Source organism: Bison bison, unplaced genomic scaffold (assembly GCF_000754665.1).
Source record: "Bison bison bison isolate TAMUID 2011002044 unplaced genomic scaffold, Bison_UMD1.0 scf7180017864518, whole genome shotgun sequence".
Lineage (NCBI taxonomy): Eukaryota > Metazoa > Chordata > Mammalia > Artiodactyla > Bovidae > Bison > Bison bison.
The window spans coordinates 17,510,251-17,532,553 of NW_011495071.1; the positions used below are offsets into that span (position 1 = coordinate 17,510,251).

The following is a 22,303-nucleotide window of genomic DNA, read 5'->3' on the forward strand; positions in this document are numbered from 1 at the left end:
GAGAAATGCAGTGAGTGTGTGATTGCATCTGCGTCCCAGCAACAGAGGCCTTGTCGGTTAGGGACCGGGGGCCTGTGACTGGACACATGATAGATGATACAGAGTAGGACCCAAACTCAAAAAAAGTGAGGGTAGAGGAATCAGATCCAGGAAGTGGGTTTGCATAGTGACACAGCTGATGTGAAGGAAGATTCTTCCCAGCGATGTGGACTGGAACAGTGGGGCCTTTTCAAGGACGTTCTGACTCATCCGATTTCTACATGGAGCCACAGATGTATTTAATTTTATACACTGAGACCGATCTGCACACTGTGAGGACGCACGAATCCAGCTGCCTGAGCCCCATAAGCATGGTAGAGATGGGAGAGTGAGTGGGAGACCCTGGCTGTCATTCCAGGGGCTCCGCTCTTGCCAGCTTCCTGGTTCCACGGCCACAAGACAGGCCTCAGCCTCGCACCTTTCATCTGGGGTTACAGCCCAGTGATGGATCACCACCACTCCTCGATTTTCTCTTGCACTCTGGAAGGCTTTTCTGGGTAGCTGGGACTGTTGTTCAGAGTCTAGGTGTGATTCCCGCAAGACAGCCTCTGACTTTAGGAAAGAAAAAAAAAAAAAGGACTCTGGACCACATAAGATGACAGTTAACCAGTCCTGCACCCCAAACTGCAATTAGAGCAATTCTGATGTCATCGGTAATCATATCGATTTATGTTTTGAAAAGAAACCAAATGATGAATAAAATGATTTTTTCTGTTTCTGCTTTCCCTTCTCTTTCTCCTCAAAAATTGGCAATAACACTAAAGTCAAATTAAACATCTGTTTGAAAAATAAGCCCAAGTGCTGATGACAGCTGCCCTGGACTGCAATGCACCACAGCTGTCAAACCCTAAATTAACAATGATTTTCATTTACGAACAGCACAGAACTAAGATATTATAGAGCTTTTTCTCCTCTATTTTCCTGGCTTCCAGGGGCTGTTAAATGCAAAATGTTACGGAGATACCCAAAGAAAAATGTAGCTGAAATCAACCTACAATAATTAATCATGGAAGGAGAGGGGGTGTTCTTCTTGTTGTTTAGTTGCTAAGTCATGTCTGACTCTTCTGCAGACTCTTCTGCCTCCCCACAGACTGTAGCCCACCAGGCTTCTCTGTTCATGGGGTTTCCTAGGCAAGAATATTGGAGTGGGTTGCCATATCCTCTCCAGGGGATCATCTTGACCCAGTGATTGAATCCACGTCTCCTGCCTTGCAAGCAAATTCTTTACCACTGAGCCACCAGGAAAGCCCTTCTTTCTTCTTACTTAATCTCATTTCTTCATTGGCTTTAGTTTGGGTGTTCTTTGTAGCAATCAGGCTTGCAGGAAGGCAAATAGTTCAAGGAGAATTCTTTGATTAGTGGTTGCAAATGAATGGTGATGATCTATGGAGAAATGTCATCTTCTACAGCACAGAGGACCCTCTGCCCATTTTTCTAGAGCTGTTTGTGTCTTCAGTGGACTTCAGCCCACGCTTCTTCCAGATGACTAGGTATATGACTTTATTACCCTGTGGTTACATGCTGGGTCTAAAAGATCTATCTAATCAAGCCATTTTGGTGACAGGATAAAATATGCCAACCTGTTTTACACTTACTTCATGAGATCTACCAAGACGGCAGAGTAGAAAGAGCCTGAGCTCACCTTCTAGCGTGGGCACACCAAAATCACAACTATTTTCAGAACAACTATCAGTGAAAAAGACCAGAACATACCAGAAAAGAACTTCTACAGTTAAAGACATGAAGAAGGAGCCACAAGCAGATGGGTAGGAGGGGCAAACTCATGACAAAGCCCCGTACCCCCAGATAGGCAGATAATTATACTGGAGAACATTGACAATGCAGAGGTTCTCCCACCATTTCCACCCCCACTGTCTCGTGAGAGTTCTGAGCCCTGCAACACGCTCCCCACCCCAGGGTCCCTGCATTGAGAAGACGAGCCCCCAGAGCATTTGGCCCTGAAAGACAGCGGGGCTTGATTTCAGGAGCCCCAGGGACTGGGTGAAACAGAGACTCCAGTCCTTAAGTGTGCACACAAGATCCCATGAGCTCCAGGTCCCAGGGCAAAAGCAACTAATTTGATAGGAGCCTGGGTCAGACCTACCTGCTGGTTTTGGAGCGTCTCCTAGAAGGGGTGGAGGGACTGTGGCTCACCTTAGGGACAGAGACACTGGCAGCAGCCATTCTTGGGAGCTACTTCTATCATGTGGATGTGGGTGCTGGTTGGGGTGCTGGGTGATGCTGCTGCTGCTGCTAAGTCACTTCAGTCGTGTCCGACTCTGTGCGACCCCAGAGATGGCAGCCCAACAGGCTCCCCCGTCCCAGGGATTCTCCAGGCAAGAACACTGGAGCGGGTTGCCATTTCCTTCTCCAATGCATGAAAGTGAAAAGTGAAAGTGAAGTCGCTCAGTACTGTCCGACTCTTAGTGACCCCAGGGACTGCAGCCTACCAAGCTCCTCCATCCATGGGATTTTCCAGGCAAGAGTACTGAAGTGGGGTGCCATTGCCTTCTCCGGGTTGATGCTGGTGGTGCCTTTTTGAAATCTACCTCCAGTTCATTAGCCCAATAGCCTACAGGTGCTGAGATGCCTCAAGCCAAGCAATTAACTGGGGGAAAGGAGAGACACAGCCCCACCCATCAGCAGACAGGCTGCCTAAAGATCTCCTGAGCACACAGCTGTTTCTGAACACAGCACAGCCCTACAGAAGGCCCAGGACCTAGCTCCAGCCACCGGAGGAACCAGTCCCGGAATCCTCTGGTCCCTGGCCCTGCCCTCAGGAAGCTTGCATTAGCCTCTAGACTAGCCTCATCCACCAAGTGGCAGACACCAGAAAACCACAGTCCTGCAGTGGAGTCTGTGGACCCAGCCTATAGCAGGCTATGCCCTGGGAGGTCTGGGCTCCTGTCCTGCCCACCAGCAGGCCAATACACTTACTTTATGACCCCAAGAGACAAAGTAGGTTTGAAACCATCTCTTTGTCCTCTTCTACCCTTGTCCCAGAGTCATCACTGTCCTTCCCAGGTATGGGGTGAGGCTCAGGAGTGGAGCAACACATCTCTTGTATATTCCCTGGTTAAAAAAATAGATATGTGGATTGAAAGGTTAATGTAGGTCTTATAACATCTGGTGATTTTTCACTGTTGCATAAATGTTTCCATCTTTATTTTGTGACCATTTCATGCCAAACATGTTCACAGGGACAAACAAATTGTGGTATATACATGTAATGGAAAGTTATACAGATATATAAAGGAATGAAGTACCAACACATGTTATAATATACATAAGCCTCAAAAACATTATATAAATGAAAAAAATCAGAGGCAAAAGATCACGTACTGCATGATTCCATTTATATGAGTGGAATTTACTGAGATAGGCAAATCCATAGAGACAGCATGCAGATTGGTGGTTGCCAGGGGCTGAGGAGAGGAGAATGAAGTTCACTGCTTACGGGTGAAGGGTTTTACTGTGGAGAACCAGAAACATTTTGGAGCTAGATAGAGGTGGTGGTTGTACAACACTGTGCATGTACCACATGCTGCCAAATTGATGACTTCAAAATGGTTAATTTTGCGACATGAATTTAATTCCAATTTTTTAAATGTCCCCAAGGTCTAAACGTCATGTTTTGATCTCACTGTGATCAGGATCCAAAGTACCTTGGCGAGCCCTGCTCCATCAGTGAGAGAGGAGTGGGACTGGCCTTGCTGCCTGGGCTCTGGGCTCTGGGCCCTGGTCCACGTGTACTTGTGCATCCCCCCCACTCCCCGCCCCGAGTCGCGGTCACACCACCACCCCCTGCAGTGTGGGTTTCTGTGTTCCATCTGAGCCTCAGTTTCCTGCTGTGCCTAGAGTGGCTCTTCAGCATATACTTCCTGTTTAATTCTTCCCATTTCCTCCCTGGGAGCTGGATCCTACACGCGGGACTCCACCTGCTGAATGAAATTCTGCCACCACTGGACTGCTCCCCTGCAACCACGCCACCACCAGCCTCCCAGCAAGCCCTGGCATCTGGATTCCACCTGTTGGGTGGTAGTCTTGGAGTATCTAGGTTTTCCTGAAGCAAGCACATACTGCCTTTTAACCATACCTTTGGTCTCTCACTGTTCTCCCAAGAACCAACACTTCCACGGGTCTGGGGTTTCCCACCCCCTTTTCTGTTGATTCTTTGCTTCCACCCCTAGTTAGCATTGCTGAGGTCCTTCCTAGTCAGCCTCAAGGGAGAGTCACTCTGTTTTATGACAAAAGAGCCCATAGTTCTTCTCAATACCTAGTGCCAAAAAAAACTGTAGGGTAAGCTGCACTTCAGCCACATCAGGTCCTTCTAACCCTGCCAGCTGCCTGTAAATCATACAGAGTCATCACATGTGGGTTTTGTGATATTTCCTTCCAAGATAAAAAGAGTTGGTGAAGCTGAAGTTACATGAAGTTACAAAGTATTATGAGCTCTGGCTATTTCCTCCTAATACTCATCCTCCCTTCCCACTAACAAGATTCTGTCTTGCCAGGTCCCTGGGTTTGTTTTCCATTTTCTAAATGACATTTAGTTTCTTCACTTTGGAAACAGTATCTGCACACCACCCCTCAACTGGACAGGCAGTCCTCTGCCCCTGGTTTATAGGAGGGACTCTGCCCCTCCACGCTTCACAGGCCAACTGAGGCAGAAGGCAGGGGTGTGGGGGTCAATGTAGCTTGGTGGTGATTAGTTAACAATAAGGACTTTGGAGTTGATGGAAGTGGGTTAAAAACCCAGTCCCATCACTTAACTGCTTTATTACCCTGAATACAAACTCTCTAAACCTTAGTTTTCCCATCAAGAAAATGGGAATAGTATTATGAAGACCCCCACGGGGCTTTTATGAAGATTAAGATAAGGCATGCAATGCACCTAGCATAGTTCTTGGGTATAAATGTAAGTTACTTACACTATTATTCACACTAAGTGATGCATTGAGCATTGCTATACACCTCTTCACATCCTCTCATCCCAACTCTGACTCCATCCTCTGTTGCAGTGAGCAGCTCTGTCCATGTCATTGGATGGTACACACCTTGTCCGTGTAATGTACCTCTTGCTTCCTGTCCCAGAGCTTCTCTGATGCTGCAGTGCATGTTCAGAATCTGATGAATATTCACATAAGTGCAGCCCAGAATTGCAGGGCATTAATGCTTGTGTGGCTACCCTTGATGAGTGGAGAATAATGACTTTCCCCTTCATTCCAGGGCACTCAGTTCTGAGATACATGTCATAAGGCTTTTCAAAAAGTCCTAGAGGATCAAGTATCATCTAGGACAGGTTAACAACATTTGATCAAATAAACCCACAACCCTCTGCCCCTCCTCCTCCCCAGAATCACTTCCCTAATAAACTGCCTAAACACAAGACTTTGTCCCAGCTGGGCTTTTAGGAGAGCCCAGGCCAGGAATTGCTTGCATTCCTAGCACTGGGGATACATTAGAGCAGGGGTCAGTACACTGTTTACTAAAAGGCTCCATTTAAAAATTATTTTAGCCTTTGTAGGCTATTTGGTCTCTATTGCAACTTCTTGATACAGCTGCTGTAGGATGAAAGCGGCCCTAAACAATACATAAATGAATGAACCTGGTTGTGCTCCAATAAGACTTCCTTTATAAAAACAGGCAGTGGGCCAGATATGGCCCACAGATTGTGGTCTGCCAACTCCTGTATTAGGACCACGAAGATGAGTACAATTGACCCCCTCCTCTGTGAAGCTCACAGCCTTGGGTGAGAGGAGGAACACCTAGAAATGGACTGCAAAGGCGTGTGGAAACGTCACTAGGCACCTTGGACACCATGCTAAGGAATTTTGGCTTTATACTTTGGTGATGGGAACACTGAAGGTGGTCTCAGATATTATAGTAGCTGCATGTGGGAACAGGTTATTTCACTGGCAAGCAATGAAGTACTTGTTTTTAACATTTCTGTGAAACCTTGTCCTGCCAGAGGGCTGCCTTCTCTGCTCCTCCAGCACCCTAAGTGATACTTCCATGAGCAAACTTCCCATCAGACAGCTAAGTTCCCTTATCTCATACCTTTGAGACCAGACACGTCTCAGAATTCAGAATATTTTTGGATTTCAGAAAGATAATATTTTTCATATATTTTGTAACATCCTCATTAGGGTCTGGGGCAGCAGCAAATACATTAATATTCACACTGAAAAGCTATAAGTAACTTGAATTCAGCTCAAGGCAGGCTTGGGCCCTAAAAGAGTTAGGAAAACATCTTCCTATTTTAGAACTTTTTGGATTTCAGAAACGCAGATGAAGGACTATGGACTTGATATGTGTTTCACCCCTGACTGTGACACCCTCAGAGATAGCCTCTGTGTCCTCAATGACTGCATGCAGGAGGTGCTCAATAAATGTTAGAGAGTGAGCAGACAAGAATGGCAGAACAGTGTTCATGGAGGGATTCAGGGGAAGAAGAGGCTGGTCAGTGACTCTGGTAAGGGACAGAGGGAGACTTTAGTGCTCTGATCAGGATTCTAGACTTGATCTAGAAGGTGATGGAGGGCCCCCTTCAAGTTTGATGTGTAAGTGGTGTTGCTCAGCTGTGTATGAGGACAGCAATTCTTATGCCAGTGTGAGGAAGATCACAGGGAGGAGCTAGGGGAACAGTACAAGGTTCCTGCAACAGTGAGACAAGAAGTGTCTGTGAATAAGGCAGCAAATGTAAAGCTAGTGAAGGAAAGAAGAGACAGACCTCACAGATGATGATGATGTTGGAGAGGTAGCTGCAGTTGAACTTGGCCCATCTGAGATGGTAGAGTGCAGTACTCAGATCGCAGATGTTTCTGTTTAAATTCCAGCTCTGTCACTTACCCTGTGACCTTGAGCAAGTTACTTAACCTCTCGGTACCTTGAAGTCCTCCTCAGTATCCTGTTCATGGGGTTGCTCTGAGGATTAAATAAGTATTTGTAATGTACCCAGAGCAGGGCTTGGTGCTGGGCTGTTATTACTGCCTACCACCAATCATTGTTTTATGAAGTTGAACTCCCCAAATGGTTTACCAAGTGACTGTCTCCTTCAGAGTAAGGCAATCCACATCTCAGACCCTCCCAGGAGGTGACAAGTGAGTGTCGTAAATCTAGTAATAAAGCTATGGAAAGAGAGGATCACTTCAAGGGACAAACTTTTATCAGACTTAAGGGCATAGGACTTCCCTCTGATGGGGTCTGTAAACATCTATTCACAGAGGCTTTTGCAGTCAGTCACTACTTTGCTATAACAGTTTGCAGTACTGTAGCATGCCAGGGAAACTAAGTGCCGGGTCATTCATTTGCAGGGAGAAAGCTAGTAAGAATGCCTGGAAAACCTGTAATTTAGAAATGTTCAAATCTTTGCATCCAAATAAAAAAGAAACGGTGTCAGGTTTGTGCCAAAAGGAAAGTCATAATTGCTCAGTGCTTCCCTTCCCAGCCCTCCTGGGCAACGGAACATAATCAGCTCAGTGGGCTTCAGAACTGTCATCTATAGAAACTGAGCAGACTGTGCCACTTATACTACTGAGCCACCTTCTCCCAGGAATATTACCCAAACAGAGTAAGGCAAAAGCCCATTTTTCCAAGTGAGGGCTCTGCAACAAAGTTAGCATCTCCTCTTTCATATTTCCTGAATTCTGCTGCCAGATTGAAGCATCCTTACTAACTTTTTTAGTGAACTTTCCTCCCAGCATGTCAGTCCAGAGTTTAATACTCACTAATGGCTCCCTTACTCCTTTTGAATCAAGATCAACCTCTTTATCTTGATACTGAAGAACTTCTATGATTTAGCAGTGGATCTTGGCCCACAAAGACCTTCTAATTTCACCAAGTCTGTCTGTTTACTGTCACCCAGAACTACCATATTTACTCTCCGCTCCAACTTCTCAGAGCAGTTTTCTCCCTGTCCACCCCCTTCACTTGGAATGACCTCTTCCCTTCTGTCCATTTACCCAAACCCTACTACTTTCTTCAACATATCAACTAACCTTTCTAAGGACTTCTGGTGCTCCCATTATTACATTCTTCATTCATCTACTTTCTGACTAACCAAGTTTAATTTGTCCCCAGTTCATGTCTGTTTTAGATTCATTAACTTTTGCATACACATTTTTATTTATACCACAACTAGATTTCAGCATAGTGTCTTGGAAGTCAGGAGCCTTGTTTATACTCTGAGACTTTCTCAGTGCTGGTCAACTCGGGGTACCTAGTATATGTACAATGGATACTGATTGGGTGACTGGTTTTTCCAACACCACCTTCCACATGAAAAAGAAGGAAACTTTCTCAGCTAGACAACTTGAGTGTTTCTCAACTTGAGTCAAGGCATCAGTTTGAATCCTGTACTTCCCATTATACTAAAAAGGAACTATAATAGTATTCCCCTTAAAATCAGGAATAAGCATGAATGCCACCATTTAATATTGTACTAGAGGTGACAGATAATCAACTAAAACATGAAAAAGGAACAAAGGTATATTTATGACTTCCCAAAAGAATGAAAAAAGAAGCCATTAGAACTATCAAGAGAGTTCAGCACTGCCTAAACTCAGACTCAAGGTACAGGAATCAATAGCTTTCCTAAACATAAGCAATCAATGATTAGAAAGTTTAATAGGAAAAAAGAGCCCATTTGCAAGAGCAATAAAACTATAAAATATCTATGCCTGGGGGAGGAAGCCTCATAAGAATGTGCAATCTAAATGAAGAAAAATTACATTAGTTTCCTGAAGGACATAAAAGACCTGAATAGGAGATATTCCATATTTCTAATGGGGAAAACATCGTAAGGATGCTATATATGGGAACATGTTGTAGGGTTTGCAATACCATTCAAAATCCCAATATAAGTTTCTATTAAACACAATAAACTCATTTTACAATTTGTCTGGAATTATGAATCTGCTTGAATAGCCATGAACATTTTGAACCAGAAGATTAATGAGCAATGACTTGCTATCAAAACATCAAATAAAACTGTGCTATGAAATGGTATGGGTTTTGTGCAGGAATAGATAAAAAGATCAACAGAACAGAACGGATCTGTATAAAAATTTCATATTTGATAAAGTAGCACTTCAAACAATTGAGGAAAGGACAAACTATTTGACAAACGAATGTGCAACAATGACCAAGCCATTTTGAGAGAAATAAGTAGACTTTGATTTCTCATCTGTGCTGGCCAGCTCTGGTCTGCCCTTCCAGCCACCTTCTGCATCCTTCCACACCCTGATCTTTGCTGGAGAGGAGAATCTGCGTGGACTCTAGCAATGGGCTCTGTTGTCCTCATAGTTGAAGCCAAGGGCAAAAGGGAAAACTGATAGGGAATCAAGGTTGGGGTCCCTGTGGGGTCACCTCAGGCTAGTAGCTTCCCTTATTCAAAGGTTTTAGCTCCTGGGAGGTGGTAGTCTTTTCTGTTTATTCTCTGTGTCCTCCCCTTATCCCTTTAGGCCTGGGCGCTAAAGGCTCTTCTCACTTCTCTTTCGGCCACACCATTGGCTTCCCAGGTGGCTCAGATGGTGAAGAATCTGCCTGCAACAGGAGACCCGGGTTTGATCCCTGGGTCAGGAGATCCCCTGGAGAAGGTAATGGCAACCCACTCCAGTATTCTTGCCTGGAGAATTCCAAGAGGAGCTTGGCAGGCTACAGTCCATGCGATCAGAAAGATTTGGACATGACTGAGCAACTAACACTTTCATCATAAATGGACCCCTGATTCAACTGACCTTTTGGCACTTCTGCTGAGTGTGCCTTTTATCTTCTGTTGAGGCCTACTGATACCATATTATTCACAAAAGTAAATTCCAAGAAGATTAAAGACCTAAATTTATTTTTAAACCTATAAAAATATTAATAATATGGGGATATATTTATAACCTTGGCTGTGTAGGAAGATTATTTTTAGACAGGATACAAATTAAAATTAATAAGTGAAAAAATAGATATATTTGATTAAAATCAAAATTTCAAATTTCTGGATGATGAAAGCAAAGTTAATTATGATGATGAAAGCAAAGAAAGGTAGAAATATCTGAAATTTATAACAAATTGTTATTATCTGTACTGTATAAGGATCAATTTTAAGCATAAATGTATAAAATTATTTATAGACATATATATAACATTTATATTTTTTATATAAAATATGTAATATAAAATATATTTTATACATAATATACAAATATATTTTTTATATAAATATACAGAAATATATGTGCTGTGTGCTTAGTTGCTGTCATGTCCGACTCTTTGCAAATCCATGTACTGCAGCCTGCCAGGCTCCTCTGTCCTTGGGGATTCTCCAGGCAAGAATATTGGAGTCAGTTGGCATGCCCTCTTCCAGGGGATCTTCCCAACCCAGGCATAAAACCCAGGTCTCTCACATTGCAGGTGATTCTTTACCGACTGAGCCACCAGATACATATATAAACATCAATTTTAAAAAGAAACTATCAGAAAAGTGGACAAGGATGCGAATGGCCATTTGCAGAAAAGAGAAATGGAATAAATATTTGAAAAGATTCTAATATTACTAGTAATTGGGAAAATAAAAATTACCAGAAAATGTTACTTTTAACTATCAGATTGGCAGAACTTTAAAGAATGATAAACATCAAGCGTTGTTAAGCAAGTAAGGAAACAAATTCTCTTGTTCACAGTCAGGGAGAGTGTTTAAGTTGGCAAGCTTTTTAGAAGAAAATCTGGCAGTGTCTATTAAAATTATAAATGTGTATCCCTTATGATCCTACTTCTTGGCAGCTACCATGGACAAAAACTTGCATATTTGCTCAAGCAGGCATATATTAGGACGTTTATTATAGCATTATTTGTAATCGTAAAAGACTGGAAACAATCTAAATGTCCATCAACTATGGAATAATTAACACATTTTCACAGTAGATTATATGCAACAGTTTAAAAAGAGAGATAAACCCATATGTTCTGACCTGGAAATATCTCTAATACATTTTATTTAGTTAAAATCAAGTTCAGGACATCATGCAGACCATGATACCATTTATATAAAGGGTACTTATATGTTTATTTATATATTAATACATATAAATGCACACATTAAAGTCTAACAAATACACACCAAATTGATATCTATTGCTACTTTTGGGTAGAAGACTGTGGGATTTATTGGGAGAAATGTCAGGGATTTTTCACTTTTTCTGTATTCTCTATTTTTCTGTATTTCACTATTTTCTATACTGTGTGACATTTTTCAATGTGAATATATTTACATCTCACCTATAAAATCATTATTTCTTTAGTGAGTGGTTGTAGGTTATATTTAATTCCTTCATAAAAAGATGAAAGGAAGAACATGGGGCTTTAGCATTAAATGGACATGCACCTTCAAGAAACTGCCTAATTCACTGGGACTTGTGACCTCCTGCATGAAAAGGGGAAGCCTATTGTGAACATTAAGTTAGACAAAAACTGCTAGATGTGTAGCTGAGTTCAGAGTAGACAGAAAGTGTTGGTTGCCCCTTTCTCTCTCCTCCATTGGCCTCTGAGAACCTTGAGGGCCAAGATCTTAATCTCAGCTGCCTGTGTAATATTGACACCTGTGCAAACAGAAGTTCAGTTACATTTACTGAAAGAGCGAGTGACTGAACAAGCCACATTTGTTCAATGTTAATTTACAGACATATGTTCACATATGTTCATTTTTAATGTAAACAAGGAGATGCCTTTCTGGCTTCCAACAGGAAGATCAAACACTTCTGGCTTGTGAGAACAGTAAATCAAAGAAAACCAGACATCTATGCCAAAGGGATAGAGTTTTAGAGAAAGTGAAAGTGAAAGTCGCTCAGTCATGTCCGACTCTTTGCAATTCCATGGACTATACAGTCCATGCATGGAATTCGCCAGCCCATAATACCGGAGTGGGTAGCCTTTCCCTTGTCTAGAGGATCTTCCCAACCCAGGGATCGAACTCAGGTCTCCCACATTGCAGGCAGATTCTTAACCAGCTGAGCCACCAGGGAAGCCCAAGAATACTGGAGTGGGTAGCCTACTCCTTTTCCAGTGGATCTTCCCGACCCAGAAATCGGACCTGGGTCTCCCGCATTGCAGGCAGATTCTTTACCAGCAAAGCTACCAGGGAAGCCTTTTGAGCAAGAAGATTCATCAGGTAGATCTAATGTTGGAGAGCCCCAGGCTCTGTGGAGTCATAGGGCTGCCATGGACAGGGGCACGGGTATGGAAAGCCAGGTTGAGAACCCGGTCTCCAGCCTAAGAGGCTGAATGAATACACTAATGGACAAAGGCCAGGCTGTATATAACAATGACAAAAAACTCTGACCCCCAGCCTCTGCAGCAAATGGTCTAGGAAGCCAAACCACAGCCTCTGCAGCCATTAGCCCAGCATGGTTAGGACTTGGTCAGTGATGCCAACTCTCGAATTCTTGCCCCCACTGCCTCCTCTATTTCCAGCTCAGGACCAGTCAGAGAAAGCCAAATATGTTCTCCAAACCAACCACGTCAGATGCTTCATTTCTAGTTAGCCCGCTCTCGACTTCCCCACACCAAATATCTCCAGTCAGAAACTACCTAAATCTTTTGTTTTGTTTTGTTTTTTGCACTATAAAGCTTTCCCACTCCTCACTTGTCTTTGAGTCTCTGCCAAATTCTAGTGATGGCAGCTGACTTCCCTTGCTATAGAGCAACCTCTGAATAAATAGTTTCTGTTCTCATTTCAGTGGTCTTCATTTATTTCTACAAGGCCTTCTCCCACATTGCAGCTAGATACTAGATACATGTTATATATGGAGTTTATAGTTATATATAAATTCTACTGCTAAATTTAAAAAATCACTAACGTAGATTAATGCCAAAAGTCAAATTTCTCAAGGAATGTGAGAAAAGATGCTCAGCTTGCATTAAACTAAAGAAAACAATGATATCCATACAGATGGTAGTAAAGCCAGGCCAAATCCAGGGCTGAGTCTGGATAATGGACAGAGGCTCCAGATATCTGTATGTGTGTGTGTGTGTGTGTTTCCCCCCATAATCCAGGCACAGTTGGATCAAGAAACTTCAATGACTACAGAGCCTAAGAAAAATGCCTCCTTATCAGTCTCTTCTCAGGACCAGGCTGGACTTGTAAGTCTTAAGAAATGTTCTCCTGCCAGAGTTTCAAACAAGTGAACCAAATACATACATAATGCCTTGGGGGATCTGAAGAAGTGGAAGATGGTTGGGAGGTTTCCAGCTCCTAACTCCAGGAAAAAGTGTTTCTTAGATGCTGGCATTGGAGCCTTGGCCATCTACCCATGACGATTGGCCTTCTGAAATCCTAAACCCCCAGTATCACTCTATATAGCCTTTAAATATATTTAAAATATGGTATTTAAAATAGGTGATAACTGCATTTCTCAAACTGCTGAATGTTAATAGATGTCTCGGCAAAAAAGGAACTTTGCAGTCAAGTTTGGGAAATGTTGGGTGAAACCAAGTTAAACAGATTTCTTTTTGGCAGGACTTTGCAAAACCTTCAATATGTTAATATATGTTGTGAATCGGCAAGAAGGGGATATATAGCATACAGAATTCTCCAAACTTATTTAACCATAGAAATTGATTTCCTGTCCACTTGTTTACATCTCCCTGAACATCATTCTATGACATACAACTTTGGAAACACAGGTTTGAGATAATGCTGCCTTTCAGAGGAAAACCACTGACTGGCTAATACTTCTCATCACCTATTGTGACTCGCCTAAAGGAGGATCAAGGGCCCCAGAGAAGTGGTGCAAGAGGGTATTTTTAATGGGAGAAGGAAGATGACAGGATTATGAAGCTGAGCCTGGGCCCAATGGAGGTTATATTCAGGTCTCAGTCCGCTTAGCACAGTTTAAGGATATGGAGCATTAAATTCAAGATGGAGGAAGCCAAAAATTATCCTCAGCAGGGCTGTAATTTTTCTTAACCAGCCAGTGGATCATTATCTCCAGGAAGATAGTGATCAGAAGATCACTGTATGGGAGAAGCACTGATACTTTTTATAGCACTTTAGCAAAGATGGTCCGTTTTAGAGTCAAGATAATGGAGGGCAGAGAGATGATACAACTTGTCTGAGACCCCAGGAAAGCCACTTTTCCTTCTGCAACCACACCATGAGCCACCAAGGGAAGGGGAATGAAGAGTTCTGAGGATTCCACGTTCACTTACTTTAGAATTACGCAGCCAGTTCCTGCAGGTGGCGCTATCCAGAACACCTGGATCCGCGTCCGCCTCCGTGGGGTGCTTTCTGTGACCGCAACGGGGCAATTACTCATAAACTGTGTTTCTTCTTCATCTATGATCTGTGGAGAACCGGTGGAAAATAAACACGTTAAAAGGCAATGTCACTTTGGGAAGTTGTCGTGTTGACAATTCCTTAATTTTAGTTTTAAATCTGTCATTTTCTGTTAGCAGTTCTATATCCCCAGGACACCAGAATACTGCCCGGCACAGAATCCCATTCAATGTTTGTTCATTTAACATAAAGACAAGAGTATAGCTCAGGTTCTCTTCTCTCTGGGACCAGGATCTTATGTCAGCACTTTGAGGGACAGGCCACTAGGTGATGATCTTGCTCATTGATTACAATAACCTGGGTTCCTGTTCAGGGAAGGTGGAGGATGGGGAAGAGAGAATCCAAAGCAAGCACTATATACCTAGACTTCATGATTCAATCTTATAACTTGAAATTAAAATGTTAAAAGAAACTCCCCCATTTTGGAGGAAGTATCCCAAAGTACAGAAAGTCACCCAGTTTTATGCACTTCTGCAGCATTTCCTTTCTTTATTTGTGTTCTCTCAAGTTAGCCATCAAGGTTTTCCATGACATTGCAGAAAAGCTGGTAGTCATCCCCATCCCTCAAAGCTGTTTTCACCATTTCTCCTGCTTGCTTCCGGGTCTGCTGCCAGGACTTGCCTATCCCTTTCATAAAACCACAGACAATTTGACCTGGAAGGGTCTTTTGGGGAAAACCATCTAAGTCCAATGGGTCTTAAGTGCCAACCCCAGTTGATTGGTAGTAGCCTGGAGAATCCCAGGGACGGGGTAGCCCGGTGGGCTGCCATCTCTGGGGTCGCACAGAGTTGGACATGACTGAAGCGACTTAGCAGCAGCAGCAGCAGGCTGTATCATGAGTAGTGTTAATATTAAGAGATAACATTTACTGAGTGTTTAGTATAGGCTAGGCACTAAGCTTCGGAGAAGGCAATGACATCCCACTCCAGTACTCTTGCCTGGAAAATCCCATGGATGGAGGAGCCTGGTAGGCTGTAGTCCATGGGTTCGCTAAGAGTCAGACAAGACTGAGAGACTTCACTTTCACTTTTCACTTTCATGCGTTGGAGAAGGAAATGGCAACCCACTCCAGTGTTCTTGCCTGGAGAATCCCAGGGACAGGGAGCCTGGTGGGCTGCCGTCTATGGGGTCGCACAGAGTCAGACACGACTGAAGCGACTTAGCAGCAGCAGCAGCAGGCACTAAGCTGAGTACTTTATATGAATTATTCATTAAATTTTCAAATACAATTTAGTGAGACTATATCCATATTGTATTTATTTTACTTTAAAAACTTTTAAAAATTCTTTAGGAAAGCAGTTAAAAAATTGTCATATTATATATTTTCATCACTTCTCTCTCTTCCTTATTTACTACTCACTCATAAGAATTTTATATATGTTCTTTTGAATATATATATATACATATTCAGTTCAGTCGCTCAGTCGTGTCCGACTCTTTGCGACCCCATGAATTGCAGCACAACGGGCCTCCCTGTCCATCACCAACTCCCAGAGTTCACCCAAACCCATGTCCATTGAGTCAGTGATGCCATCCAACCATCTCATCCTCTGCTGTCCCCTTCTCCTCCTGCCCCCAATCCCTCCCAGCATCAGAGTCTTTTCCAATGAGTCAATTCTTTGCATGAGATGGCCAAAGTATTGGAATTTCAGCTTTAGCATCAGTCCTTCCAAAGAACACCTAGGATTGATCTTCTTTAGAATGGACTGGTTGGATCTCCTTGCAGTCCAAGGGACTCTCGAGTCTTCTCCCAACACCACACTTCAAAAGCATCAATTCTTTGGCGCTCAGCTTTCTTCACAGTCCAACTCTCACATCCGTACATCACCACTGGAAAAACCATAGCCTTGACTAGATGGACCTTTGTTGGCAAAGTAATGTCTCTGCTTTTGAATATGCTGTCTAGGTTGGTCATAACTTTCCTTCCAAGGAGTAAGCGTCTTTTAATTTCATGGCTGCAGTCACCATCTGCAGTGATTTTGGAGCCCCATAAATTAAAGTCTGACTCTGTTTCCACTGTTTCCCCATCTATTTCCCATGAAGTGACGGGACCAGATGCCATGATCTTCGTTTTCTGAATGTTGAGCTTTAAGCCCACTTTTTCACTCTCCTCTTTCACTTTCATCAAGAGGCTTTTGAATTCCTCTTCACTTTCTGCCATAGGGGTGGAGTCATCTGCATATCTGAGGTTATTGATATTTCTCCCAGCAATCTTGATTCCAGCTTGTGCTTCTTCCAGCCCAGTGTTTCTCATTATGTACTCTGCATAAAAGTTATGTATATATAATTTATTTGAAATTACAGAGTTGTTTTGTATTTTAATATTTCTGTCACATAATCTTTTTTTCCCCCAAATGTTTTATTTTGTATTGTTACAGCCAATTAACAAGCAATGTTGTGATAGTTTCAGGTGAACAGTGAAGGGAAGAAGGGACTCAACCACACATAAACAGATATCCATTTCCCCCCAAACGCCTCTCCCATCCAGGCTGCCACATAACATCGAGCAGAGTTCCACGTGCCATGTAGTTCACTTAATCTTAGTATGTCAGTTTTACTACATGTGAATGTAACACTGATACTGCCTGCTGCCTAGTACTCCACTGAAAGCATAGACCACATTTTACTCACCATTATCCCACTGAGGGGCACTGAGCTGACTTCCAGCTCTTTTCCTCCACAAACATTACTGTAATGCAAATCCTCAAGTTGCTCTGCTTTTGAACCTACATGAGAGTTTCTCAGTAATATAAACCATGTAGTGGAACTGTTGGTTGTGAGGTTGTGGGTCTAGCCATATTAATTTTACAAGTGGTACCAGATTTTTCTGCAAAATGGGTATACCTATTTTTATTTCACAAGCTATGCACACGTGTTCCCATTTCCTCCTATCCTCACTAGTACTTGTGATTACTGGACTTTCCAATTGTTTCCAATCTGATATAAAATAGTAGCATGTTTTCATTTAATACTAGCCAGTTTGAGCATTGCTTTATAAATTTATCAGGGTTCTTCTGGGAATTGCCAGCTCAGAATCTTTACCAATGGATTTTTCTCTTTTTGTCGGTTTGTAGGACTTTCTCGGTATGAATTGCTCATCGTTCACAAACATCTTTGTGTCACCTAGCTGTTTATCTTATACTTGGAATTCTTTAATAACTTTTATATAGTCAAATTTATCAATTCTTTTCCTATGGCTTGCACTTTTTTGGTCTTGCCTAAAAAACTGAGATCAGAAAGACATTCTCTAGTATTTTCTTTCATAAGTTTTGTAACTTCATTTTCACACAGGTCTTAAATCCATTTAGAATTTGCTTTTTAATATCATGGTGTAGAGATCCAAATCTATTTTCTCCATACTGTGAGCTACTTTTTAAAAAGTTAATTAATTTTTTAGAGTAGTTTTAAGTTCACAGCAAAAGTACAGGGAGTTCCCATATATCCCATTCCCATACATGCCTAACCTTCCCCATTATCAACATCAGGCACCAGAGTGGCACATTTGTTACAACTGATAAGCCTACAGAAACCTACACTGATACATCATCACTCAAAGTCCATAGTTTACATTAGTGTTCACTCTTGGTTTTGTATGTTCTATGGGTTTTGACAAATGTATAATAATATATATCCACCATTGTAGTATTGTATTGATTAATTTCACTGCCTTAAAAGTCCTCTGTGCTCTGCCTGTTCATCCCTTCCTTTCCCCAATCCCTGGCAATTATTAAACTTTTGTTGTAATTTTTATTAGTTTCAGGAGGTTTTTTTGTTGATCTTTCAGATTTTCTTTGTAGACAATCATGTTGTCTGCAAACAAACAGTTTTATTTCTTCCTTTCAAATCTGTATCTTTCATTTCCTTATTTGTTACATTACCTAGGATATCCAGTATGATGTTGAAAAGTAATGGTGAGGGGAGACATCCTTGCCTTGTTCTTGACCTTTGCAGGAAAGTCTCAAGTTTCTCACCAATAAGTATGATATTAAGTATATGTTATTTGTATGCTCTTTATCACGTTAAGGACCTTTATCTCTATTCATAGTTTGCTGAGAGTTTTTACCATGAATGGATGTTAGATTTCATTCAATGTTTTTCCTGCATCTATTGATGTGATCATGTGATTTTTCTTCTTTTGCCTGTTGATGTGATAGATTATATTACTTGATTTTTCAAGTGTTGAGCCAGCCTTGTATGACTGGGATAAATCCCACTTGGTTATGGTGTCTATTCTTTTCACATACTGTTGTATTTGATTTTCTAATATTTTACTGAGGAATTTTGCATCTTTGTCCATGAGAGATATAGGTTTGCAGTTTTCCTTTTCCTGCAATGTCTTTGTCTATTTTTGGTATTAGGGTGACACTGGCCTCAGAGAATGAGTTAGGAAGTAGAAAATTGGTATAATTTCTTCCTTAAATGTTTGTGGAATTCATCAGTGAACCTGTCTCAGTCTAGTGCTTTCTGTTTTGGAAGGATTTTATTATTGATTCAATTTCTTTAAAAATTTTTTTCTACTTTCTTTATTTTTCTATTTCTTATTTTGTGAGTTTTGGCAAATTGTGTCTTTCAAGGAATTGGTCCATTTCATCTAGGTCATCAAAATTGTGAACATTCATAACATACCTTTATTATTCTTTTAGTGGTCATGGGATCTGTAGTGATGTCCCTTCTTTCATTTCTAATATTAGTAATTTGTGTCTTCTCTGGTTTTTGTTCAGTTAGCCTGTCTAAGGGCTTATCAATCTTATTGATCTTTTCAAGAGCCAGCTTTTTGGTTTTGTTGATTTTCTCTGATTTTTTTTCAATTTCATTGATTTATGCTTTAATTTTTTAAATTATTTTTTCCTCCTTATTTTGTATATTTTTCTTTTCTTTCTTTAGTTTCCTAAAGTGGAAGCTTAGATTATTGATTTAAAGTTTTTCTGCTTTTCTATGGAGAAGGCAATGGCCCCCCACTCCAGTACTCTTGCCTGGAAAATCCCATGGATGGAGGAACCTGGTAGGCTGCAGTCCATGGGGCCACTAAGAATCAGACACGACTGAGCGACTTCACTTTCACTTTTCACTTTCATGCATTGGAGAAGGAAATGGCAACCCACTCCAGTGTCCTTGCCTGGAGAATCCCAGGGGTCGGGGAGCCTGGTGGGCTGACGTCTATGGGGTCGCACAGAGTCGGACACGACTGAAGTGACTTAGCGGCACAGCTGCTTTTCTAATATGTACATTCAATGATACAAATTTCTCTTACGTGCTGCTTTCATTGCATTGTGCAGATTTTAAGTTGCATTTTCACTTTCATTTAGTTCACAATATTTTAAAATTTCTTCTGAAATTTCTTCTTTGACTCGTGTGTCGGTTAAAAATGTGTGGTTTAATCGCCAAGTATTTGAGGATTTTACAGTTACCTTTCTGTTATCGATGTCTAGTTAATTCTACTGTGGTTTGAGAGCAGATATTGTATGATTTCTATCCTTTTAAAATTTGCTAACATGTGTCTTATGACCCAAAATGTGATCTATCTTATTGAATGTTCAATGTGAGCTGGAGAACAATATGTCATCTGCTATTGTTGAATAAAGTAGTCTATAGATGTCAATTAGATCCAGTTGATTGATGGCACTGTTTAGCTGAACTATGTCCTTACTGATTTTCTGTCTGCTACATCTGTCCATTTCAGATAGAGGGGGATCAACATCTACAACTGTGACAGTGAACTTATCTATATCTATAGTATTTGCAGTTCTATCAGTTTTTAGCTCACATATTTTGCCATTGGTATATATGGCAAAAAAATCACCACATGAGTCTAGTTAACATCAGTCACCATCCACAGTTATACAATTTTTTCTTGTGATAAGAAATTTTAAGATTTACTCTCTTAACAACTTTTGAATATGCAACACAGTACTATTAACTGGAGTTGTAACGGTCTTGATTTTGATCCACTGACAATCTTTTAATTCGTATATTCAGACCACTAACGATTCAGGTGACTATTGATATAGGCAGATTAATATTTACCATATTTGTTGCTTTGTTTTTTGTTCCTGTTTGTCTTCCACACTTTTTCTATACTTCTGGTTTTAACTGAGAATTTTACATAATTCTATCTTTTCTTTCTCAGCATATCAGTTGTTCTGGAGTTTTCAGTAGATGTTTACAACTAATCCAAGTTTACTTTCAAATATCACTATACTGCTTCAACGGAGAAGGCAATGGCAACCCACTCCAGTACTCTTGCCTGGAAAATCCCATGGGCAGAGGAGCCAGGTAGGCTGTAGTCCATGGGGTCGAGAAGAGTCGGACACGACTGAGCGACTTCACTTTCACTTTTCACTTTTATGCATTGGAGAAGGAAATGGCAACCCACTCCAGTGTTCTTGCCTGGAGAATCCCAGGGATGGGGGAGCCTGGTGGGCTGCCATCTATGGGGTTGCACAGAGTCGAACACAATTGAAGCGACTTAGCAGCAGCAGCAGCAGCAGCATACTGCTTCAAAGATATTACAAGTGCCTTGTAATAACAAAATACTCCTAATTCCTTCCTTCTTTCACTTATATCATTGCTTCCAATCATTTCACTTACACATAAACATATATAAGCACATATAGACATAAATATATATAATTAAATACATCATTGCTATTATTTTGAATAAATTATGTTAGATCAATTAAGAAAAATTAAAAAATTTATTTTACCTTAATTTATTCCTTCTTTATAAAGATCTGAGTTCCTGACCTATGTTATTTTTCTTCTCTCTAAAGAATTTTAAACTTTCTTGCAAGGTGGGGCTACTGGTGACAAATTCCCGTTTTTTTGTTTTTGTCTGAAGAAGAATTTTTATCTTTTTCAATTTTGAAGAATAATTTCATAGGGTATTGAGTTCTGAATTGGTGGCTTTTTTCTCAACACATTAAATATTTCACCCCACTCTTTTCTTATTTGCATGGTTTCTGAGAAGTAGGACATAATTGCTATCTCTGTTCCTCTGTAGGTAAGGTGTTTTTTCCTTCTGGTTTCTTTCAATACTTTTTTATCTTTAATTTTCTATAGTTTGAAAATGATATGCTTGGATATAGTTTTTTTTTTTGGCATTTATTGTTCTTGGTATTCTCTGAGCTTCCTGGATCTCTGGTTTTGTGTCTGATACTAATTTGAGGAAATTCTTAGTCATTATTGTCTCAAATATTTTTTCTGTCCTTTCTTCTCCTGGTATTCCTATTATACATATGTTATGCCTTTTGTAGTTTTCTCACAGTATTTGTATTGGGTTTGTTTGCCAGAAAGTTTGTTTGCCGTTTTCCAGCTCACCTTACAGAAAAGGCTGAGTTAACTTTTTGGCCAGCCTAATATATTCTGTTCTGTTTTTTTCAATCTTTGTTCTCTTTTTTTTCAATTTTAGTACTTTTTGTTGCTATATCCTCAAGCTCACAGATTCCTCAGCTGTGTCCAGTCTCCTAGTAAGTCCATCAAAGGCATTTTTCATTTCTGTTACAAAATTTTTGATGTCTAGCATTTCTTTTCGGTTTTCCTTAGGATTTCCATCTCTGCTTACATTACCTGTCTGTTTCTGCATGCTGTCCACTTTATCCATTAGAGCCCTTAGCATATTAATCATTGTTGTTTCAAATTCCCAGTCTGATAATTCCAATATCCCTGCTGTGTCTGTTTCTGATGCATTCTCTATCTCTTCAAAAGTGTTTTTTTGCCTTTGGTTTGCCTTTTAAAATTTTATTGCAAGGTGCACACGATGTGCTAGGTAGAAGGAACTGAAGTGAGTAGGCTTTTAGCAACACGTAGACACACCTTGTGTTTTTAAAACTAATACAATTATGTAAAGTTTAAAAATAAAATAAAATTTTAAAAAAATAATAAAGTAAAAAATAAAAAAAATAAAAATAAAAATTGGAGGATAATTGCTTTACAATATTGTGG

At 40.9% G+C, this 22,303-nt stretch overlaps 1 protein-coding gene across 1 annotated transcript in view; it reads right to left on the reverse strand.

Annotated features, from left to right (window-relative positions):
- SPON1 (spondin 1, extracellular matrix protein) overlaps positions 1-22,303 on the reverse strand; it is a 320,335-nt gene that overhangs the window by 212,890 nt on the left and 85,142 nt on the right. The window contains exon 3 of the mRNA XM_010830576.1: positions 14,236-14,369. Coding sequence (XP_010828878.1) covers positions 14,236-14,369 — 134 coding nt within the window. The remainder of the gene's footprint in view (positions 1-14,235; positions 14,370-22,303) is intronic.